Below are 18,057 nucleotides of genomic sequence, written 5' to 3'. Positions count from 1 at the left end.
CGTGAAGAGTGACGCAAGGTGGTCATATACATTTGAAGAAGGAAAGAGATGTGGCTGCTCTGAGATCAATATTTTGAGTTAGTGTCCTGCTCTTTTGTTGATAAGAAGTTTAATAGAGTGCATGACTTGCCTCATTCTTTTACCACATGGTCTATAGGTAGACGGTTCTGGTTAGACGATTTACCAAGTTGTGTTGTTGACATCACTAATGCAGATTTGCCAGGAATGAATTAGTCCGCGATATGTTTTTTCCAACGGAAAAAAAAAAAAATATGAGCAGGCTCCGAAGTTTGGGAATAAGATACTCAAAAATATATACTCTAAAATTACAATCATCGATAATCCTAAAAATATTCCATAAGTAATAATCCCAAACTTGGATTAAAACCTTATACTCAATCGATTGAGTGCAGTGTGCTGAACAATCGAGCATCACTCACAAAATTGAGTGCAGTGTGAGCATGGAAGTATGAACCATGAAGAAAAAGGGAAGGAAATAATTTTTAAACATTTGTCTCTTCAAAAGATTCAGCAGCAATTTTCTTACTTGTAAACCATGGTGGTTTGGTTTCAGAACATTGATATAGCACACTAGCGTGTCGTGCTTTTATTCGGTACTATTCAGTGACGCCAAATCTCAGCAAAAGTGGACGTAAACTGACAAATCAAGAGATTAATCAAGATATTATGAGAAAATAGTTTCTGATTAATAGAATATTTTTATATATTATATTATATTTACACATTACAAAATCAGACCTTGTGAGCATATTGATCAACAATGGCAGAACATTTTTATTTCAGCTATCCGAATTTATGACTCAATTACCCTTGACAATGATAACAAAAAATAAGGCATAACTTCTCAAATCGACATTGGTGGCTATGATGAATCTTGGTGCTCACAAACTTATGGGTATAATAATGATAAATTTCAAAGATCTGGGTGTCTTTGATAGTAGACGATATCACCAGTGTCGCTAACATAGTGATCTTTCTTCATGCTTTGTTTGAGGACATCCAGTAAGTGCAGTGGAAGAGGCCCCGACTTCTTTGGTTCCCTGTAATACTTCCCAAGTACAGACTTTGCTGCTTCCGTCTGAAGAACAGTTCATATATAGTGAGACGATGGACAAAACAACATCGAGGAGAATTCAACACATGGAAACACGAAAAAATAAGGATACTCACTGCTTCAACTAGATGGTAGTGCGGAATTTGAGGGAATAAATGATGAATGACATGGGTACCAATGTCATGATGAATGTTGTTGATCCATCCATAATCACGGTCTAATGTTGTTAACCCTCCTCGTAGGTAACTCCATTCCTGATCGTCAGTAAATTACATTTTAATTATACGGTTATATGGTTGGTCTCGTATGATTTTTGAGACGGGAGCTTACCTCTCCACGATACCATGGAAGTTTGTCCTCATGGCCATGATGATGCAAATAAGTGACCAAGTCCAACCACATGACGAAAAGCTGAAAATCAGAGCCAAATGTATCAAACGGCTAAACTAAGTAAACTAATTTTGGGTTTATGCATGGGTTGTGAGATGAACAGGAACTGCAAATAAAGAAATAGAAACCTACCACATAGGGGACACCATATAGTTTGAGCAATTGAAGAGGGCCAATTACAAAGGATAATCCAGCAAGCAAAGCAGCCATTGCAGACCAACATGCTGTGGATGTTATAATATCTTTCTTTTCAGCTGGAACAAACAGATCACTTTCAGGATGAAAATGTGATCCCTTCTTTCCTGGGCTACGAGCGAACTGTGGCCAAATGACAACAATTAGATCTAACCAACAGGTCATTTAGAATGAAGCAAAGCTGAAAGAATGGGTACTCACCAGATAAATAGGGTATGCAAGCATGGGAAACGGCAAGGTGAACCTCAACTTCTTCGTAATGGTATCCAAACTATTGAATACTCGTTCAGACAACTATGCATAAATAAATAAATAAATAAATAAATAAATAAATAAATAAATAAATAAAAAAAGACAATAAGTACCATTCCTTTTGTCCAGGTCAATAGTTTACGTTTGCTTTATTGATTGAGACGGAATAAGTAATAGAATAAAGACAAAACAAGTAAGAAAGAAACATACAGGGTGCCATGATTCATCATTCTCAACATGTCCATGGTTTTGATGGTGAGTTCTGTGACTAATCCTCCTATTAAAATCAGATAACCAAACTTTCAGGTCATCCTAGTTTAATTACCAAGATTATTACTCGTATTATAAAGAAGTTAGTTAGGGTCAAGGCTTAAACATAAAAATTACCATCCATGATAAGGAACAAGGATTGAAGAATGAAGAATGTGTCCAACCACGCTATTCAGGTTTAGATCACTCGAAAAGCTTCCATGCCCACTGCCACAAAATTAACATGATCATACTAATTAAGTACGAACTACGCGATAATGAGTTAATTAAACAAAAGCAACATTAGAAAAAAAATAAAAAATAAAAAAAAAGAAACTCACCAATCATGACCAAGAACAAAGAGAGCCCAAAACATGGTACCTTGAGCAAACCAATAAAGAGGCCAAACAAACCAACTATCAACATAAGCAGCAACTGCAGCTAACCCAAATACAACCGCAACATCCCTTACTACATAACTCATTGATCTCCATGGATTCTTCACCCAACAATGTTTCGGTATCGCATTTTTAATGTCACCTAATTTGAACGGTGGGGCCGCTGCTGGATCAAACTCCCCAACATCATTCACTGCCTCTGGCAAAGCGACAATCTGCGGCGCCTGTACCTTAACCTCCCAATCTCTACCTCTAGTACTCCCACTACAAGAGATTAACAACGATGGGTGTTTTTTAACTGAAAAAACAGGGGAAATTTGTGAAAGTGTGTTGTTTTTAATGGAATTTGAGGAGAATGGAATTCTGGGTTTTGTGTAGATTTTATGGAGAGGTCTTATACCACATTCTGAGAGCATGCAACTCGCCATTCTTGCACTATTTTTTCTGGGGTTTTAATTTAATCAATAAGTTACTCTACAAAAATGGTTTTTTTTTTTCTATGAAATTTGTGTTGAATTATCTGAATTTGTTAAGTGTGTTTGAAAAATGGAGTAATTTATAGGGGAGGTTGGTCTAAGTTTACGTGTGTACAAGGGGTGGACTGTGGACTGTGGTGTTTTATGAATGAATATGATATTGAGTTTCTTGTGGGTTTCCTAGCCGTAATTTGAATGAAATTAATAAAGTAAGTTGATTTTGAGGAATTTACTTACTCGTATACTATTTATCAGTGCATATGTCAAATGTGTTAAATTTCAGTCCTTTGGAAAAGGTACTCTATTGCTCTTTGACTTACGATGACCTTGTGTCATTTATGTGGGTTTGGTGAAAAAATTGAGAGGTCACAAAAGCTTTTCTTTTTCGATATTGTTACTTGTATGTAATTTTATTAGTTATGATCATAAATACGGAGTACGTTAAAAATAAATTTAATGGGTCCCTCACCTCCTCATGTGAAAGGTCTCTTAATAACCCTATTGAGAGACCATTTCTTAGGAGTTTTTGTGTTTAACTAAATAAATGGCCATTATACACGGTAACATTATTTTTAGAAAAAAGAACAACTTTCTTATTAAGCATGATGAATTTGGGAAAGTGGAATCTTCCATTCTTTCTAGGTTATCATTTAAGAAAATGGCCAACATTTCAAATAGTCCAAGTCCCTCCTATTCTAAATAACATTCCATATTCAAATATGGCACGAGAAGTAAGGAACCCAAATTAAATAAGCTAAATAGTCCAAGTCCCTCCTATTCTAAATAAAGTTTATCTACATCCTAGCAATCAAAGAGAGAGAAAGAAAGATGAGAGAGAATTTTCTCTCAAAATCTCAAAGAAAATGAGGAGATCTGCAACATTTTTCCAGTCTCCTTCCCTAGCTTTTTTTCGTGTCTTCTTCTCGAATCACTATCCTTCATAGTCATCTTCTTCCTCCTTGTGGTAGATCTTTAGTCTCTTCTCTTAAGTCTTTTAATTGAAATTTTTTTCAGTATCTTTTTTTATTTTCTCCTTCTTTAATGACTCGACTTTAATTTGCTCTCTATTATAGCCTAGGAGAGCTTATTTCAGTCATGTCTTAGTTAAAAGAAAGGTTTAAGTCGAGGATCTAACAGCAATATTTCAAGAGTTATCTTTAGAAACTGACCAAATTATTGTCGATTTCTTTAGTGTAGAATTGTTACTTTGTAATGAATGTGTATTGAAGCTGTTAATGCTTTTAGACAATGTATCTGAAGTTTTGGGGGTTCTTTGTTCCCCAAATTTTGGGGGTTTCTTTGTTCCCCTTTGGTAATCTTTGTGCACAATTTCAATTTTGTATGAAATTTTTATTGTTTCTTTTATCAGTATGAATTCCTTTTTTATTTTATTTTTAGGGTTTTAAAGTGACTACTTTCCTGAGGAAGTCTCCTTCTTTGTACCCTTTTATTTATGGTTTCCTGTGGTGAATGCAAATTCTTTTGAATTTCGTTTACCTTTCTCATCCTTGCGGAATCGGATGGTATAGGTTGATTTTATAATCAACCTAGTTTCCTTACTTTATCAAAAAAAAAAAAAAAAAAAAAACTAAACTATTGTGATGCACTACTACAAATATCGGCAATAACAACGCATCATTAACAACGCATATTAATGCATTATATGTAATACCATTGTTAATCAAGTTAGTATATTTTGGCGTGATTCTATGAAAGTAATAGCAACGATTATTTCTTTAAAACCGTTGTTATTAGTAATCACAACGGGTTTCATTTTAGAACCGTTGAAAAGTAATAACAACGGTTATTTCTTTAAAACCCCTGTTATTACTTTTAACAACGATTTTTTTGCATATAACCCTTGTTATTACTTTTAACAACAGTTTTTTTACATATAACCCTTGTTATTACTTTTAACAACGGTTTTTTTTACATATAACCCTTGTTATTACTTTTAACAACGGTTTCTTACATATAACCGTTGTTATTACTTTTAACAACGGTTTTTTTACATATAACCCTTGTTATTACCTTCGCACCAAAATATTTTCTCTGTGGGACAAACCGGATCCCTTATGTTTCTTTCCCTTTCTATTCTTTAATTTATTCATCTTCAACATTCACATCTTCATCTCCCTCACACTCAAAAACAAAACCCCTTACACAATACTCACTCAAAACTAGAGGTGGCAATCGTGTCACTCGGTCGGTTATGGGTCGGGTCAAAGCGGGTCGGGTCATATCGGGTTCGGGTTATATCGGGTCAGTAATGGATTCGGGTCGGTTCGGTTCATGTCGGGTCATCTTCGGGTCGGGTCATTAACGGGTGGAAAGTCGGGTCGGGTCATTAACGGGTCAATGTCGGGCCAAGGTATCAGCATATATTTTATCTTATATATTTAGTTTTAGATGGTAATTTTATGTTTAAATAATGGGTAGGTGTATTAATTGTAATTTTAAGTGAAAATAATTATGATGAATATCAATTTGGTGTTATTTAAACCATTATTAAGCTAATTCATTATCGGGTCATCTATCGGGTTGAGAAAATATCGGGTCACGGGTAGGGTCGGGTCGGTTCAGGTCGGGTTCGGGTTGGAAAAAATAAGGCTACTATCGGTTATCAGGTCGGTTCGGGTCGGGTCAGTTCGGTTTCGATTCACCCAATTTTTGGGTTGTATCGGGTCGGGTTTCGGGCGGGTCGGGTCAGCTTTTGCCAGCTCTACTCAAAACCCACCAAATCACCCCCAAAACACTGAAAAATTCTCCCTAACTCAATCCTACATACTTATAACCCACTTTCCAACCTTCAAAACTATCAAAATCACTCAAAATCGATTTTTAGAAACCTAGGGTTTTAAAAATACGGGAGCAAGAAATTGATTTTTTGGTTTGATTTTCGCCTTATTACTTCGATTGTTATGTATGAAATACTAATCTACTCGATTTATTCGTCAACACAAAATCTTAATAATCGCACATCTATTTTAATTCCCATTTTACTGTTGTTTGACTAACCCTTCTTTATCTCACCATCGACATCACTCTCCCCTTTATCAATTCTTCATTTTACACTATCAATTACCCTGTTAAATTTTAGGGTTTTGTTTGATTTCATAAGAATCTCATCTTTCAGAGTATCCATGAAGGGATTCATATTTAGAGGTATTCTTTCTAACCCTAATTGCTTCGTCTATTTTGATTTTAAAATCCCTGGTGCCTTGTTGAATTTTAGGATTCTTTGATATTTGTACTTCTTTTACCGTCTCGCATTATTCTTATACTTGGAAATTTGTACATTGTAATCTTGGAGTCTTGGGGGTAGTATGCTAATATGCTCATCTGATTTAGAAGGTCAAACATGGTGGAAATTTGTACATTGTAGTCTTTTACCGTCTTTCTTGTTAGGTAATCTCACTCAATATATGGGCTCCTTATTTAACGATCATATTGTTTGGTGGACATGACGCTTCTTTGTATACTATTGTTCGATTATAGATGATTAATTTCTGAGGTGTGTGAAATGGTATGTATTCCTTCCTTTTCACGAGGATACTAACCCGTGACCTCTTCATTTTCCCATTTCAGCGGTATTACCTAGCATTGGGACAGTAATATATGCTCTTCTCCAGGTTAACATCTTAAATTGACCTCTTCTTTAGAGAATTAATTGATAGCTTTTCATTTGAGAAATCGATCCTGCAGGTAGTAATTACTGCTGCTGGAGCAACTCTGGCTGACAAAGCAGGACGAAAGCCACTTTGTTTGGTAATTATCACTACTTTTTTTCACTAGAAATTATGTTGTTCATATATATTTTACATATAGTGCAAAGTTTTTAATTCCTGAGGATTCGCAAGACTCCGAATCTTTTGTCTTTGGAATGTTATATAGAACTGTTTAGTTTATTTTCTGCATATCAACAAGTCTTTCAACTAAGCTATAACTAATTTGACTCGGTAATTTAGTCCACCTCCAATATCCGTTATGGTTTGAATTTTCTTCCAAATTTTATGAAATTGAGATGGATCAATGTTGTTTGTGTTACTTCAGTTTCAAGTGTTTGGGTTCATGACTTTTAGTTTTATGGCTAAAGATGCAATATATGCTCATTTTTTGCTAAACTCGTGAAATTTCTATGTTGTGCTGGCTCACTTTCTTTTTTTTTTTTTTTTTTTTTTTTTTTTTTTTTTTTTTTATTTCTCCTTCATTTTCAATTTCTGTTCTATTCCTCGATTTTTGCTAGTAAACATTCATTTTATGCTGTTTGTAGGTTAGACTTTTGGTGATTTTCATATATTTGCCTCATGTATCTTCCTCCTTTGTTTTCCCTCAACTTATTGCTTTCATCCACTTCTCATATCTACGTATGTTTCCCTTTTTTATTTCCGCCATCTTAACTTAAATGTATCATTGCATATTTAAATTTGAGAGTGTCAATTGAGGAGATGAAGGATGTTAATGAGGTGTAGACTACCAACTATTTAGGGAATACGTAATGTTGAGTAGTCTATTCACTAAGATGTTATTGTTATGTTGGATGTTATGCGAGATCGATGTAAGTTTGTTGGAGTTGTATGGTTGAGTAGTCAATTCACTAAAATGTGCGTGCATAGTAGTGGAGTTGTAACTCTCGGGTGTAAATGGATGTTTGAATTGTGGTTTTAATATTTTGAGAAAATTGTTGTGCTAGTGGATAAAACTTTGCAGGTGTTTAATTTTAGGTTAATTAATTTGAAGTGAGCTTTTGTTGTATGTTGATACTATTGCTGTTGTCGATACAGGATTTTGAATGCACTGATTTTGTAGATTTTTTTTAAAAAAAAAAAAAAAACATCAGTAACAACGTTTATATGCCACAAAACCGTTGTTAATAGTTACTTTTAACAACGGTTTTTTTTTAACATATAACCGTTGTTATTACTTTTAACAACGGTTTTTTGAATATAACCCTTGTTAATAGTCACTTTTAACAACATGTTTTTGATATATAACCCTTGTTATTACTTTTAACAACGGTTTTTTTAAAATAACCCTTGTTATTACTTTCGCACCAAAATATTATTCGCATCAGTCACTTTTTTCACAACGGATAACGCCAAATAACAACGGGTGTTAACCGTTGTTAATACTTTCCACAACGGTTTTTCTCTAAAATAATAACCGTTGTTAAAACCCTTAACAACGGCCCGAACAACAACGCCCGCTTTTTTCTATAACAACGGCTAATAACCGTTGTTGTCCCCTATATCTGTAGTAGTGATGGGGTGAGGTAATTGGAGATAGTGAAGGTATTGTGGGGTATTATTCTCGATGGATAATTAAAATAAGTATTGTTGTGGAGTAAGGTGATTAAAATAAGTATAAAACTTTACTAAGTAAGGAAATGTATGAATAGATAAAAAAAAAAAGACAGAAAGAAGTTATTTAGAATAGAAAAGAGTATATGAGCATCACATAGCTTTATTTAAACAAACATTTTTTTTGACATCCCCTCGTACTTTTTATTTAGGGTTATTTCATAACAATAATTCATCATATTGGTGGTCTGCAATAATCACTTCATCCTATCAATAATCACAATTAAATCCAACCTAAACACCACACCTTCTAATAACGAATCAGCTGATATTTTGTGATGTTTATGTTTATCAAATAAACCAAGTTCTTGATTCATCACTTGAAAATATTATACATAAACTTCACCTATACCAGCTAGGTTGTCCAAAAACTATCAAATATTCCAACATAAACTTCAAAAATATCAGCTAGTTCCTTATTAGAAGGTATGGTGGTTAGGATGGCTTTAATTGGGATTATTAATAGGATGGAGTGATTATTGCAGACAATCAATAGGATAGATTATTGTTATGAAATAACCCTTTTATTTATCGTCTTTAATATACAATTCTTCTTTTAAAAAGTTTAATACATTTTGATCAAAATGAAGGAAATATGTATTAGTATTGAGATAAGTTTCTTAAAAAAACAAGTCACAAATATACTTAAGGTAATGATAAATACAGTCCTTAGGATTGTATTCTAGATTATTTCATATGAATAATCTATTATTTCATAGGAATAATCCAACTTATACTTGTCATTCTCATATTAATCCAACCTATGTTTTAACACATATTAATCTGACCTATACACTCATTTTTCTCACAATACATCGGGTAACCGACTACTTGTTTGTCAGGTCACACTTAAAAGAAAGAAAAAAATCATTAAAACAACAATAACAGTGGCTTCATCCGTTTTAGTTTTCATTCTCTCATTGCTCTTTGTTCATCTTCTTTTATCTTCATTTGCTAATCTCTTTCACATCTTTAATTTTCTAATCAATTTCCAATTTAAAAATATTATATTTTCTGCCACTTGAAAATATTTCTCTATCCATCATACTTTATATCACAAAATTTTAGAAAAAAAAAGAGAGACGAAAAGAGATGTGGATCTAGAACATGAAAGTAGAAACCAAAACAAAAACCATGAAGACCACCGACAACTGCAACTTTGTTCAATGAAACAGCACCATTTCAGGTATGGCAGTAGGGGTGGTAGAGGGAGGGAGTTCATCAACGACGGCGACGGACCCTGCCCTCAGCGGCGGTAGGAGAGACGACGATAGTGGGAGTAGTTGTAATGGCGGTGGGTGGTTTAGTTACGGAGGATGATGGAGAGGCAATGGGTGAGGATGAAGGGGACTGAGCGACGATGACAACAACGACGATGGCGAAAAGGGCAGTGATTAGTAGTTTAGAATTGTTGTTAAGATTAATGGGACTAGAATCATCATATCTTAATTTGCAAAAGGGGTCATATGTGGTTTTGATTGAAAGCTACTTTCACATTCATTTTCTAATTTGTCTTGATTTTTACAACCTCTCTGAACCACCGACATCTTTGTTCATATCTATCTTTGATTTAGGTATTATTGTTGAGGAAAATTGTGGACGCGGGCCCACGGGGGCGAAAAGCGAGAAGGCTTTTCTTGTGCATTTGTGGAGTCGCCACCAATTTATTGTGGAAAATTGGAAACCGTTCGAATAATTCGCGTCATGTCAAGACACAAAGTAGTGACATGAACACCAAGAACTCGTTACCCTTAGCATTCTATGTCTAGAATGACTCTCATGGATGCCAATGAACACGGATGTTCACAGAGATCTGGAGTAAGGGGTGAGGGTACGTATTAGGAAGCTCTTTTGATCGAACACCTAATCCCGCCCGCCTCGATAGCGGCCTCTACTAATGATTAGGGAAAATGTCTATACTCGATATGTTGTCGGTTATATGCATGCAATGCAACGTTCATTAGATTAATCCTAGCATGTGAGAATTAATACTAAGTCGGTTATCACGTAATTTAACATGCAATTGAGTCAAAGTAGAAATTTAAGATCGATTACATGTGAGAGCATACAAGCAATACGATAAAAGAAATACAATAAAAAAATACAATAAAGAAAATTACAATAATTACATTGGATTAATTTATTTATGTCGAAAATACATTTAAAACGGATAATTTTAGAAAAGAAAGAATAAATAAATAAACAAACAAACAGATATTAGGTGATAATATGATTAATAGTAAATTAAATATGTAAACTAATAGACTAGGCAAGGCAGAAACGAGAGTTCAGAGACAGAACTCAACCAGGAACAGGCGCAGCAGAGCTGCGTCCTTTGGAAGAGGCGCAGCAGACGCTGCGTCTGTTCCTGAGCTCAGTTCTGGCTGTGAAGCCGGAATTGCAAATCGTTAATATTCATTAGTGATTTTAATGCTTGATTATATTATTTGACTCGGATAGAAGTGATTTACAGATTATTTACATGTGATTGAGGTCATAAAAACGATAAAACATGGATAAAAACTAATTAGGATGAATTATACAAGATTAATAAGGTTAATTATGAGAATTAAACAAACAAAGACAAATTAATTATTAAACAGGTTATTAACGACGAATTAATGATGGTGACGATAAATAACGAATGAAAATATGTCAATGATGAATTCCAGAGACTCAATATGGAAAAATCGAATCTCTAAAAACCCGAATTGATTTAAATGACGAAAACCCGCAAATATGAATTATAAGGGATTTAAGTCGGGATGTTAAAAGATGATAAATTATTAATGATTTATTTACATGTTAGAATTATCATATTAGAAATTATTATGTTAATGAACAATGAACAATTGATAACAAAGCAAAAACAATCAGACGAACAAAAGACGAAGGAAGAAGAAAGGAAGCAGGAACTGCGGCAGCCTCAGGAAGAGGCACAGTAGGTGCTGCGTCCCTTCGAAGAGGCGCAGCAGTTGCTGCGTCCTTTCTCGACGTTTGTCTCCTGATAATTCGTAAAAAAGGGTTTGAAACAATGTTTTATAAATCGGTTTTAAGCGTATTTTCGACGTAAATCTTACAATTGTGATTACAAAAATAAATAACAATAATAAAATAAGGATTATACACCCTCAGTCTTACATGTTTGACGAAGTGAGATTGACTAAGTTAACGTTTAGTGATGCTCGATTCGAATGTACGACGAAAGTGCCCTCTAAGAGGAATTAAACAGATTGATTAAGTTGATTGATTGTGGAGTTGGTCAAATTGGTCGGTCATGCAAAACGAGGCTGGTACTCAGAAGGATCCGAGCTTACGTGGTCGAAAGTTCAAGCACGTAGATGCCAAAAAGTAAGAACGTGGTCTAGATGCAAAAGGAGAAGAGAAGGGCGGACACTCGCGTGAGAAATATGTGAGACCGAAGGTCTCTATTTATACTAATCACACGACGGAAATTAGGGTTTTCGGAGAAACTTTGGAAGTGAATCTCGAAAAGATACGAAAAATACGCAGAAAAGGACTGAGGAAGAGGCGCACCAAGCACTGCGTCTGTTGGAAGAGGCGCATCACCTGCTGCGTCTTTTCCTTTGTGGTTTCCTCCTGCGGAAGAAAGATTTCCGTGTTTCTATTATGGAATAACGGATTAATCTTATTTCCTTAATATTTTATATGATAATTTCGGGATATATTTTACCAAAGATTAAAAGATTGGAAGAAATATGGAATAGAAATATTCGGAACATTTCAGAACATTCTGACTCAACATTTTTAACGGTTATTAGAAAATGAAGACGGTTTTTTGACCCGGACTCCAAATGTACTCTAATTACTGTCAAAACGACCGTATCGGCGCGTAGATGACGACTATGAGGTAGACATAAGTGTTTGAGCGATCACTTGATGATAAACTTACGAACGGTCACAAATCGTTCTTGTACCAAACATGCGGCCCAATCATCACCGGGTGGTTTGCGTGAGGTGCATAAATGAGGTATCTACAGAGCCCCCACTTTGACTGAGGCTTGGACAAGGCAAAAGTCAAAGTATAGCCACCAGTTCAATCGAAGATCACAACCTGACGACTATGGCGACGCGAGGCGGTTCAAGGGGTCTGAACCATGGACTTGTCGTCGGGAACATTTTAGAGTCTGTCGACTATCGGGGAGGGTCGTTTAAAGTCCATTAGACTATGTAAGGAGGCTCTCCAGCCATAAGAAGAGACCATACCTGAAATTCCTTGAAACTCCAAGGGGAAATAAAACGCGATATTGGAAGAGGCAGCAGGACGTAGGCAGGAACTGCTGGGAGAAATCTGCTTGGGTCGGCTTTCAAACAAACTTTGAAAGAGCTTGGGGTCGATGTTGATCTCCACGTGTTGAGAGGGACAAGTGTCTGTCCGTATACTCTCGTCGGGGAACATAATCGGGAACTGATCTCCATGTCTCGAGAGGGACGATTGGCTGTCCGTGTACTCTCGCTGGGGGAACAGAATAAAGGTGTGTCGAAACACCTGTCAGAAAATATCCGCTCGTTGTGGCAAGCAAAGTCTTGGTAAAAAATATATATATTACGACAGTTTGCAGTTGGCTTGGAAATGCGAGTCTGGGCGAAGAACAAATGTCAAATGGACCAAATATATGATGTGTGGTATCAAGGAAGAGGCGCACCAAAGATGGGCCCACAAATAACGAACTTATAACAAATCTTCAAAAATTCATTTGGAGGGAAACTGAGGAAGAGGCGCAGCAAGAGCTGCGTCTCTTGGAAGAGGCGCAGCACCTGCTGCGTCTTTTCCTGAGTGCGGCTTTTCTGAGTAAAAACTCGATGAAATACGAGATTCATTTCATAATTTCGAAACATAAAATCTCAATTACTCTCTCAAATTCCAACCATTTCTCGCCAAAATTTGATCGAAACGCTTGCATTTGCCATGACTAATCGAGGTATGTGTATTAATTTTGCATTAATCTTCCGTATTTGGTCAAATTGGGTCGACAAATCAGGGTTTTTCAACCCTAAAAAGTCAAAAATTTGGGGCTTTTCCCCCAAATGATTTTGCCTTGTAAAATTGACCTTGCAAATGGATAATTGGTAGTATAAGGATCGTAACCATGTATTTATTTCGAATTTTCATTGAGTTTTGAGCATTTGAGTGAAATTGTGACGGTCTCACAGCTAAACCGTATATTGCTTCAAAAATAGCCTTAGTATTGCCCATTTGCGATGAAATTTGGTATTTGGAATCCTCGTATGATGGGTAAACTTCCTACCATTTCGGAATTTTGATTTGTGACAGCTTTTTTGGGACACTTTTCTAGAGCATAATCGCCGTTATAACGAAATGCTGTCGAAATTTCGACTCGAACCCATGACTAGGCTTCAACTTAGGCTTAACTTGACCCAAATTACCACATGAGCGGACGGGTTTGTGGGAAAATTGGCCAAAGATGGCGAGAAAAGAGCGATTTCGAAGCTTTGAAAACTCGAAAATCCCCTAATTAAGGCTTGTCGTCACTTGACGCGACCTAAATTTCCTTTAATTTTGCAGGTGATGAGACTTCTACGTCAGGGAGGGCTACCATGGACATGGACACAGCTCTTGACCCTTCTCGTACACTTGAGGAGCCGTTAGAGCAGGCTTTCACTGCTGCAGTGGTAGCTGCTGAGGACGAGGTCGTCGAGGAGGAGGTTGTTGAGGAGGAGGAGGCCCCGAGGTTGGCGAACGTCGGGCGAGGTGGTCACCAGCTGAGGGGAGCGCCCGAGTGGGCTGAGAGCTGGGACAGCAGACACCTCATCTGGGCTGCGGAGGGTCACCTGTCCTACAGGACGGTGAAGAGTTTGGTAACTTGAACTCATCACTCTTTCATTCATCTTCTTTCATTTCTATTTGCTATTCCTTTTCCCTTTCATTCGAACTAAAGATAGCTCTTACTTCAAATCAAAATAGGAGGGCGGGAACATCAGGTCGTTCTCGGGTTACACGACGATGATGGGGGCCTACGAGAGACTGTCAGTAGAGGAGCGGGCCATCATCGAGCAAAGAGCGTTTGGTGCCTTGGTACAGGCTTGGAGAGACATCACGAGGAGGAAGATTCGGGCTAACCTTAGCCTGGTTCGAGTCTTCCTGGATCGGTTTTGGGACACAACCTCTACCTTTCACATGCCTTTCGGTGAGGTTGGGGTCACGTTGGAGGACTACGACATGATTTCTGGCTTGTCGTGCGGGACTGAGGCGGTGGTGTGGTCGGAGACAGCCATGAGGGTAGACTCGGCTGAGGCTAGGAGCTTGATCGGCTGGAATTTGATGCCGAAGGCTGCTGCGGTTCCCGAGTTGGTGCCTAGTTCCTATGTCCGGGATTACTTTGCTGGGAAGAGGTCGGCGATGGTGGTGATCGATGGGAGGGAGATGGCTCCTCTTCTTTGCACTGCAGAGCAGATAGTCCGTTTGTGGCTCTGGTGGTTCTTGTCTTCGATCTACCTCGGAGACAAGGGAGAGAGGCTGTCGACGAAGCTTCTTCCCTTTCTTTCTGACCTGGGTGACTTAGGCCGTTGGGACTGGGTCACTGCTGGCTTTGCGGTCCTCATTCGCTATGTGAGGGCCATGGTTCGTCCGGAGTTGATAGAGAAGGGGACTTCTCCTGCTACTGTTGGCCCTGGATTATTACTGGGGGTATGAACCTCCATTTATTTTCATGAAAGATCATTTCCTTATCGAATCACAAAAGATCGTTATTGACTATCTTGTTTTACAAGCGTGGGTGTACTGCTACTTTCCGAGTCTCGTGCCCAAGAGGACGGAGCCAGGGGAGAGAGCTTATCCCGTCGTGAAGGATTGGGTGATGTGTCGCACGAAGAGCCAGCGTTCCTTCCAGGACGCCTGTCGACGGGACGTGAACGCTCTACAGCTGGACGGCGTGAGAATCTTCGTGCCGCTTTTCTTTGTTCACTTTTCATTGCTCTCTTTCGGAACTGATCATATGAATGACCTCTTGTTTGCTTTTCATAGTGGGTGCCCAGGCCTTGGGCGGACTACACTGGCGCTCCTCCTTTTGTGGCTGAGGTCCTTCGACCTAGGAGCTCGAGCCGGTTGCTTTTGAGGACGTCGATGGGTCCTGTGTGGTACTTGGGCGAGCGCTTGGCTCGTCAGTGCTCCCGAGATGTCTTGACGGTTCCCATCGATCCTCCTCGGACGATGTTCAGGGAGCCTTCCGATGCTGAGAGGGAGGCCGACTTAGCTGGCGTCGGTGGCGATGCCCTCCTTCTTCCTGGTGAGGACTACTCGGCGTTCCTCTACGGGAGGTTGGCGTACTGGCCAGTCGTGGGAAGTGCTTTATTCTTTTTCGATTGACATGAAGACATGATGAATGATCATCAATTAATGAAAACCATTTGAATTTTGCAGGAGGTTGAGGTGGCGGGCATCGAGCCCCCAGCGTACCCCGAGACCCTCGAGTACACTGATGCGACGGGGATGACGATGATCTCCGAGCTTCGCGACTTTGACGCGGCGGTGAGAGATGTTGGTCTAGACGAGTGACAACATCTGATTCGGAGGGTATAATCCCCAATTTAATTAGCTTTTGTATAAGAATACACTTGTTTAAACTTATCAAATTATTGAGGATCCTTGAAATGTAGGTTGCGCCATCCTGGTTCGTGGCTTTGTGGAGGGTAGCCAACCGGCTACGGGCTATTGCCATCGAGGCACTTGCGGGCGGTCGAGGACGTCAGGTATGAACCTTTCGTTTACTTCATTTTTGAATTTTCTAACTTTCCTTATGTTTGAAACGATTGACATGAGCCAATTCTTGCCGTTTGTAGAGGGAGCGTGACTTGGAGTGAGAGCTTGCCCAGTCCCGGGAGGAGACAGCTCACCTGCTGAGGGAGCTAGAGGTCCGCGAAGCCGAGATCGCTGATCTCGAGGCGAGAGTTACCGAGTTGAGTGGCGACCAGCAGTAGTTTGTTGCTCTTTGTCGTTTTTGTTGTTGGCCGTACTTCACAGACTTTTGTACATTTTGGAACCTTCATTTTGCACTTTATACACTTTGCTTCGGGCTCGAGCCCCCAGTTTGGTGTACATATTCCCTTTTTGGTTGTATATATGATGGCCTGAGTGCCTTTGCTGTTGGGTTGCTTTGTTTGTACCTACATGTTAGCTTTTGAACAGGTTTGATAGATGACGGTTTATGCCGTCATGCTGCCGAAAGAAATTGCACATAAAACACATATTTGTACACATGGCCTAAATTAGCGAAAGACAAAGACTCGAAAATGCAAAAAATTTACTGAAAATGACCGGACGGTAGGGAGGGTTACCCCCTAAAAAAAGAAAAAAATAGAAACATATAAGTTTGAAATGTGAAATGGAATGGGAGTGAAATAATTCCCCCAAAAAAGAAAATTTAAAAAAAGAAATGCGTAAGTTTGAAAATGAATATCTAAATTGGTGAAGTGATTCCCCAAAAAAGAAAATTAAAAAGAAATGTATAAGTGTGCTGAAATGACGAAAATGCCGATATTGCCTCGAAATGCGTGCCCGTGGAATTTAGGAAACGCGCAACATGGTAATTTGATGGATTTACCAAAATAATAACCCGTATGAATAGGAAATTATTCTTGGAGGAAATAGGAAAGATCCAACGCGGACAATCACAGAAATAAGGCTTAGGAAGAGGCGCAGTAAGAGCTGCGTCCCTTTGAAGAGGCGCATCAGGTGCTGCGCCTGTTCCCTAGTGTGTCTGTCCTGACAGATTTTAGGAAACAGGTTTTAGTATAAATATAGACGTCGAGGGAGGTTTTATTCACATAATTCTTCCGTCTTTCTCTCGTCTTATTACATAAAAGCTCTCTAATTAAGCATACATCATGAATACTCTTGAAATCCGTCTGAAAGAGTGGACAAATGAGTTCTCTAATATGGAGAAACACGATATGGGCGCCTATAGTTTTGGATCGATCTTGAGTTTGAAGCTGGTCAAGGTAGTCAAATCGTTCCTAGATGCTTGTCTTGATTATTGGGACCCGAATTATCACGTATTTGCCTTTCCTGGAGGCGATATTTGCCCATTTCCCGAAGAAATTGCTGCGATCAGTGGTTGGGACCCGGAGCATTTGCCTGCTATACCCTCTACTTCTCAAGGGTATAGGAATAAGTTCAGAGATTTGCTTGGGTTGACAAGAGCTGAGGTTGACCGTCTTGTGACCTCAAAAGGGGTGCGAATGTTGGACTTCATCGATCGATTCATAAACAGGGCAGATCCTACCATTTCCTATATTGCAAGGCGAAGGGCATTCGGATTTTGCCTACTGCATGTATACGTCCTTCAAGGGCATGTTGATGAGGATTTGAGAGGTGACCCTCGTTACTTGAGCTTAATCGAGCAAATGGAGCTGCGCAGGAGCCCAGCTTGCCTGTGTTTAGGAGAGATCCTGTTAGGGTTAGATAACAGGAAAGCCAACCGCGACCTTCCTTATTTAGGAAGTCCCATCATATTGCAGGTAACAGAACGAAGCTTTTTTTATTTCCTCTTTTTTTGTTTTTTTTTTCGTTTTTTTTTTTCTAATACCTGCGTTTTGGTAGGTTTGGCTTATGGAGCATCTTCGATTGATCGAGCCCCCAGTTAATGTTCCTGCTTATCATGCTCGCTCAATTGCAATGAGGA

At 38.5% G+C, this 18,057-nt stretch overlaps 1 protein-coding gene across 1 annotated transcript; it reads right to left on the bottom strand.

Annotated features, from left to right (window-relative positions):
- Nucleotides 1–685: 685 nt before the first annotated feature.
- LOC141643015 (omega-3 fatty acid desaturase, chloroplastic-like) lies at nucleotides 686–3,291 on the bottom strand. Its single transcript, XM_074452037.1, has 8 exons — nucleotides 2,503–3,291; nucleotides 2,300–2,389; nucleotides 2,123–2,189; nucleotides 1,862–1,954; nucleotides 1,598–1,783; nucleotides 1,406–1,486; nucleotides 1,192–1,329; nucleotides 686–1,099 (listed from the first exon to the last, which is right to left on the bottom strand). Exons 1-8 carry the CDS (start codon nucleotides 2,985–2,987, stop codon nucleotides 935–937), a joined length of 1,305 nt encoding a protein of 434 aa, XP_074308138.1. The 5' UTR covers nucleotides 2,988–3,291; the 3' UTR covers nucleotides 686–934.
- Between the last annotated feature and the right edge of the window lie 14,766 nt (nucleotides 3,292–18,057).

The sequence above is a fragment of the Silene latifolia genome, chromosome 2 (genome assembly GCF_048544455.1).
Source record: "Silene latifolia isolate original U9 population chromosome 2, ASM4854445v1, whole genome shotgun sequence".
In the NCBI taxonomy this organism is placed as follows: domain Eukaryota; kingdom Viridiplantae; phylum Streptophyta; class Magnoliopsida; order Caryophyllales; family Caryophyllaceae; genus Silene; species Silene latifolia.
Note: the sequence above shows the minus strand (reverse complement) of the source record. Positions and strands in the feature narration are given on the sequence as shown.

Excerpts from the sequence above, each read along its gene's own strand:
- LOC141643015 (XM_074452037.1), bottom strand. The coding sequence starts at position 2,987 with ATGGCGAGTTGCATGCTCTCAGAATGTGGTATAAGACCTCTCCATAAA. Across the intron at positions 1,955-2,122 it reads ATGATGAATCATGGCACCCT|TTGTCTGAACGAGTATTCAA; the intron begins GTATGTTTCTTT and ends ATTTATGCATAG. Across the intron at positions 1,784-1,861 it reads TTGCATACCCTATTTATCTG|TTCGCTCGTAGCCCAGGAAA; the intron begins GTGAGTACCCAT and ends ATTTGGCCACAG.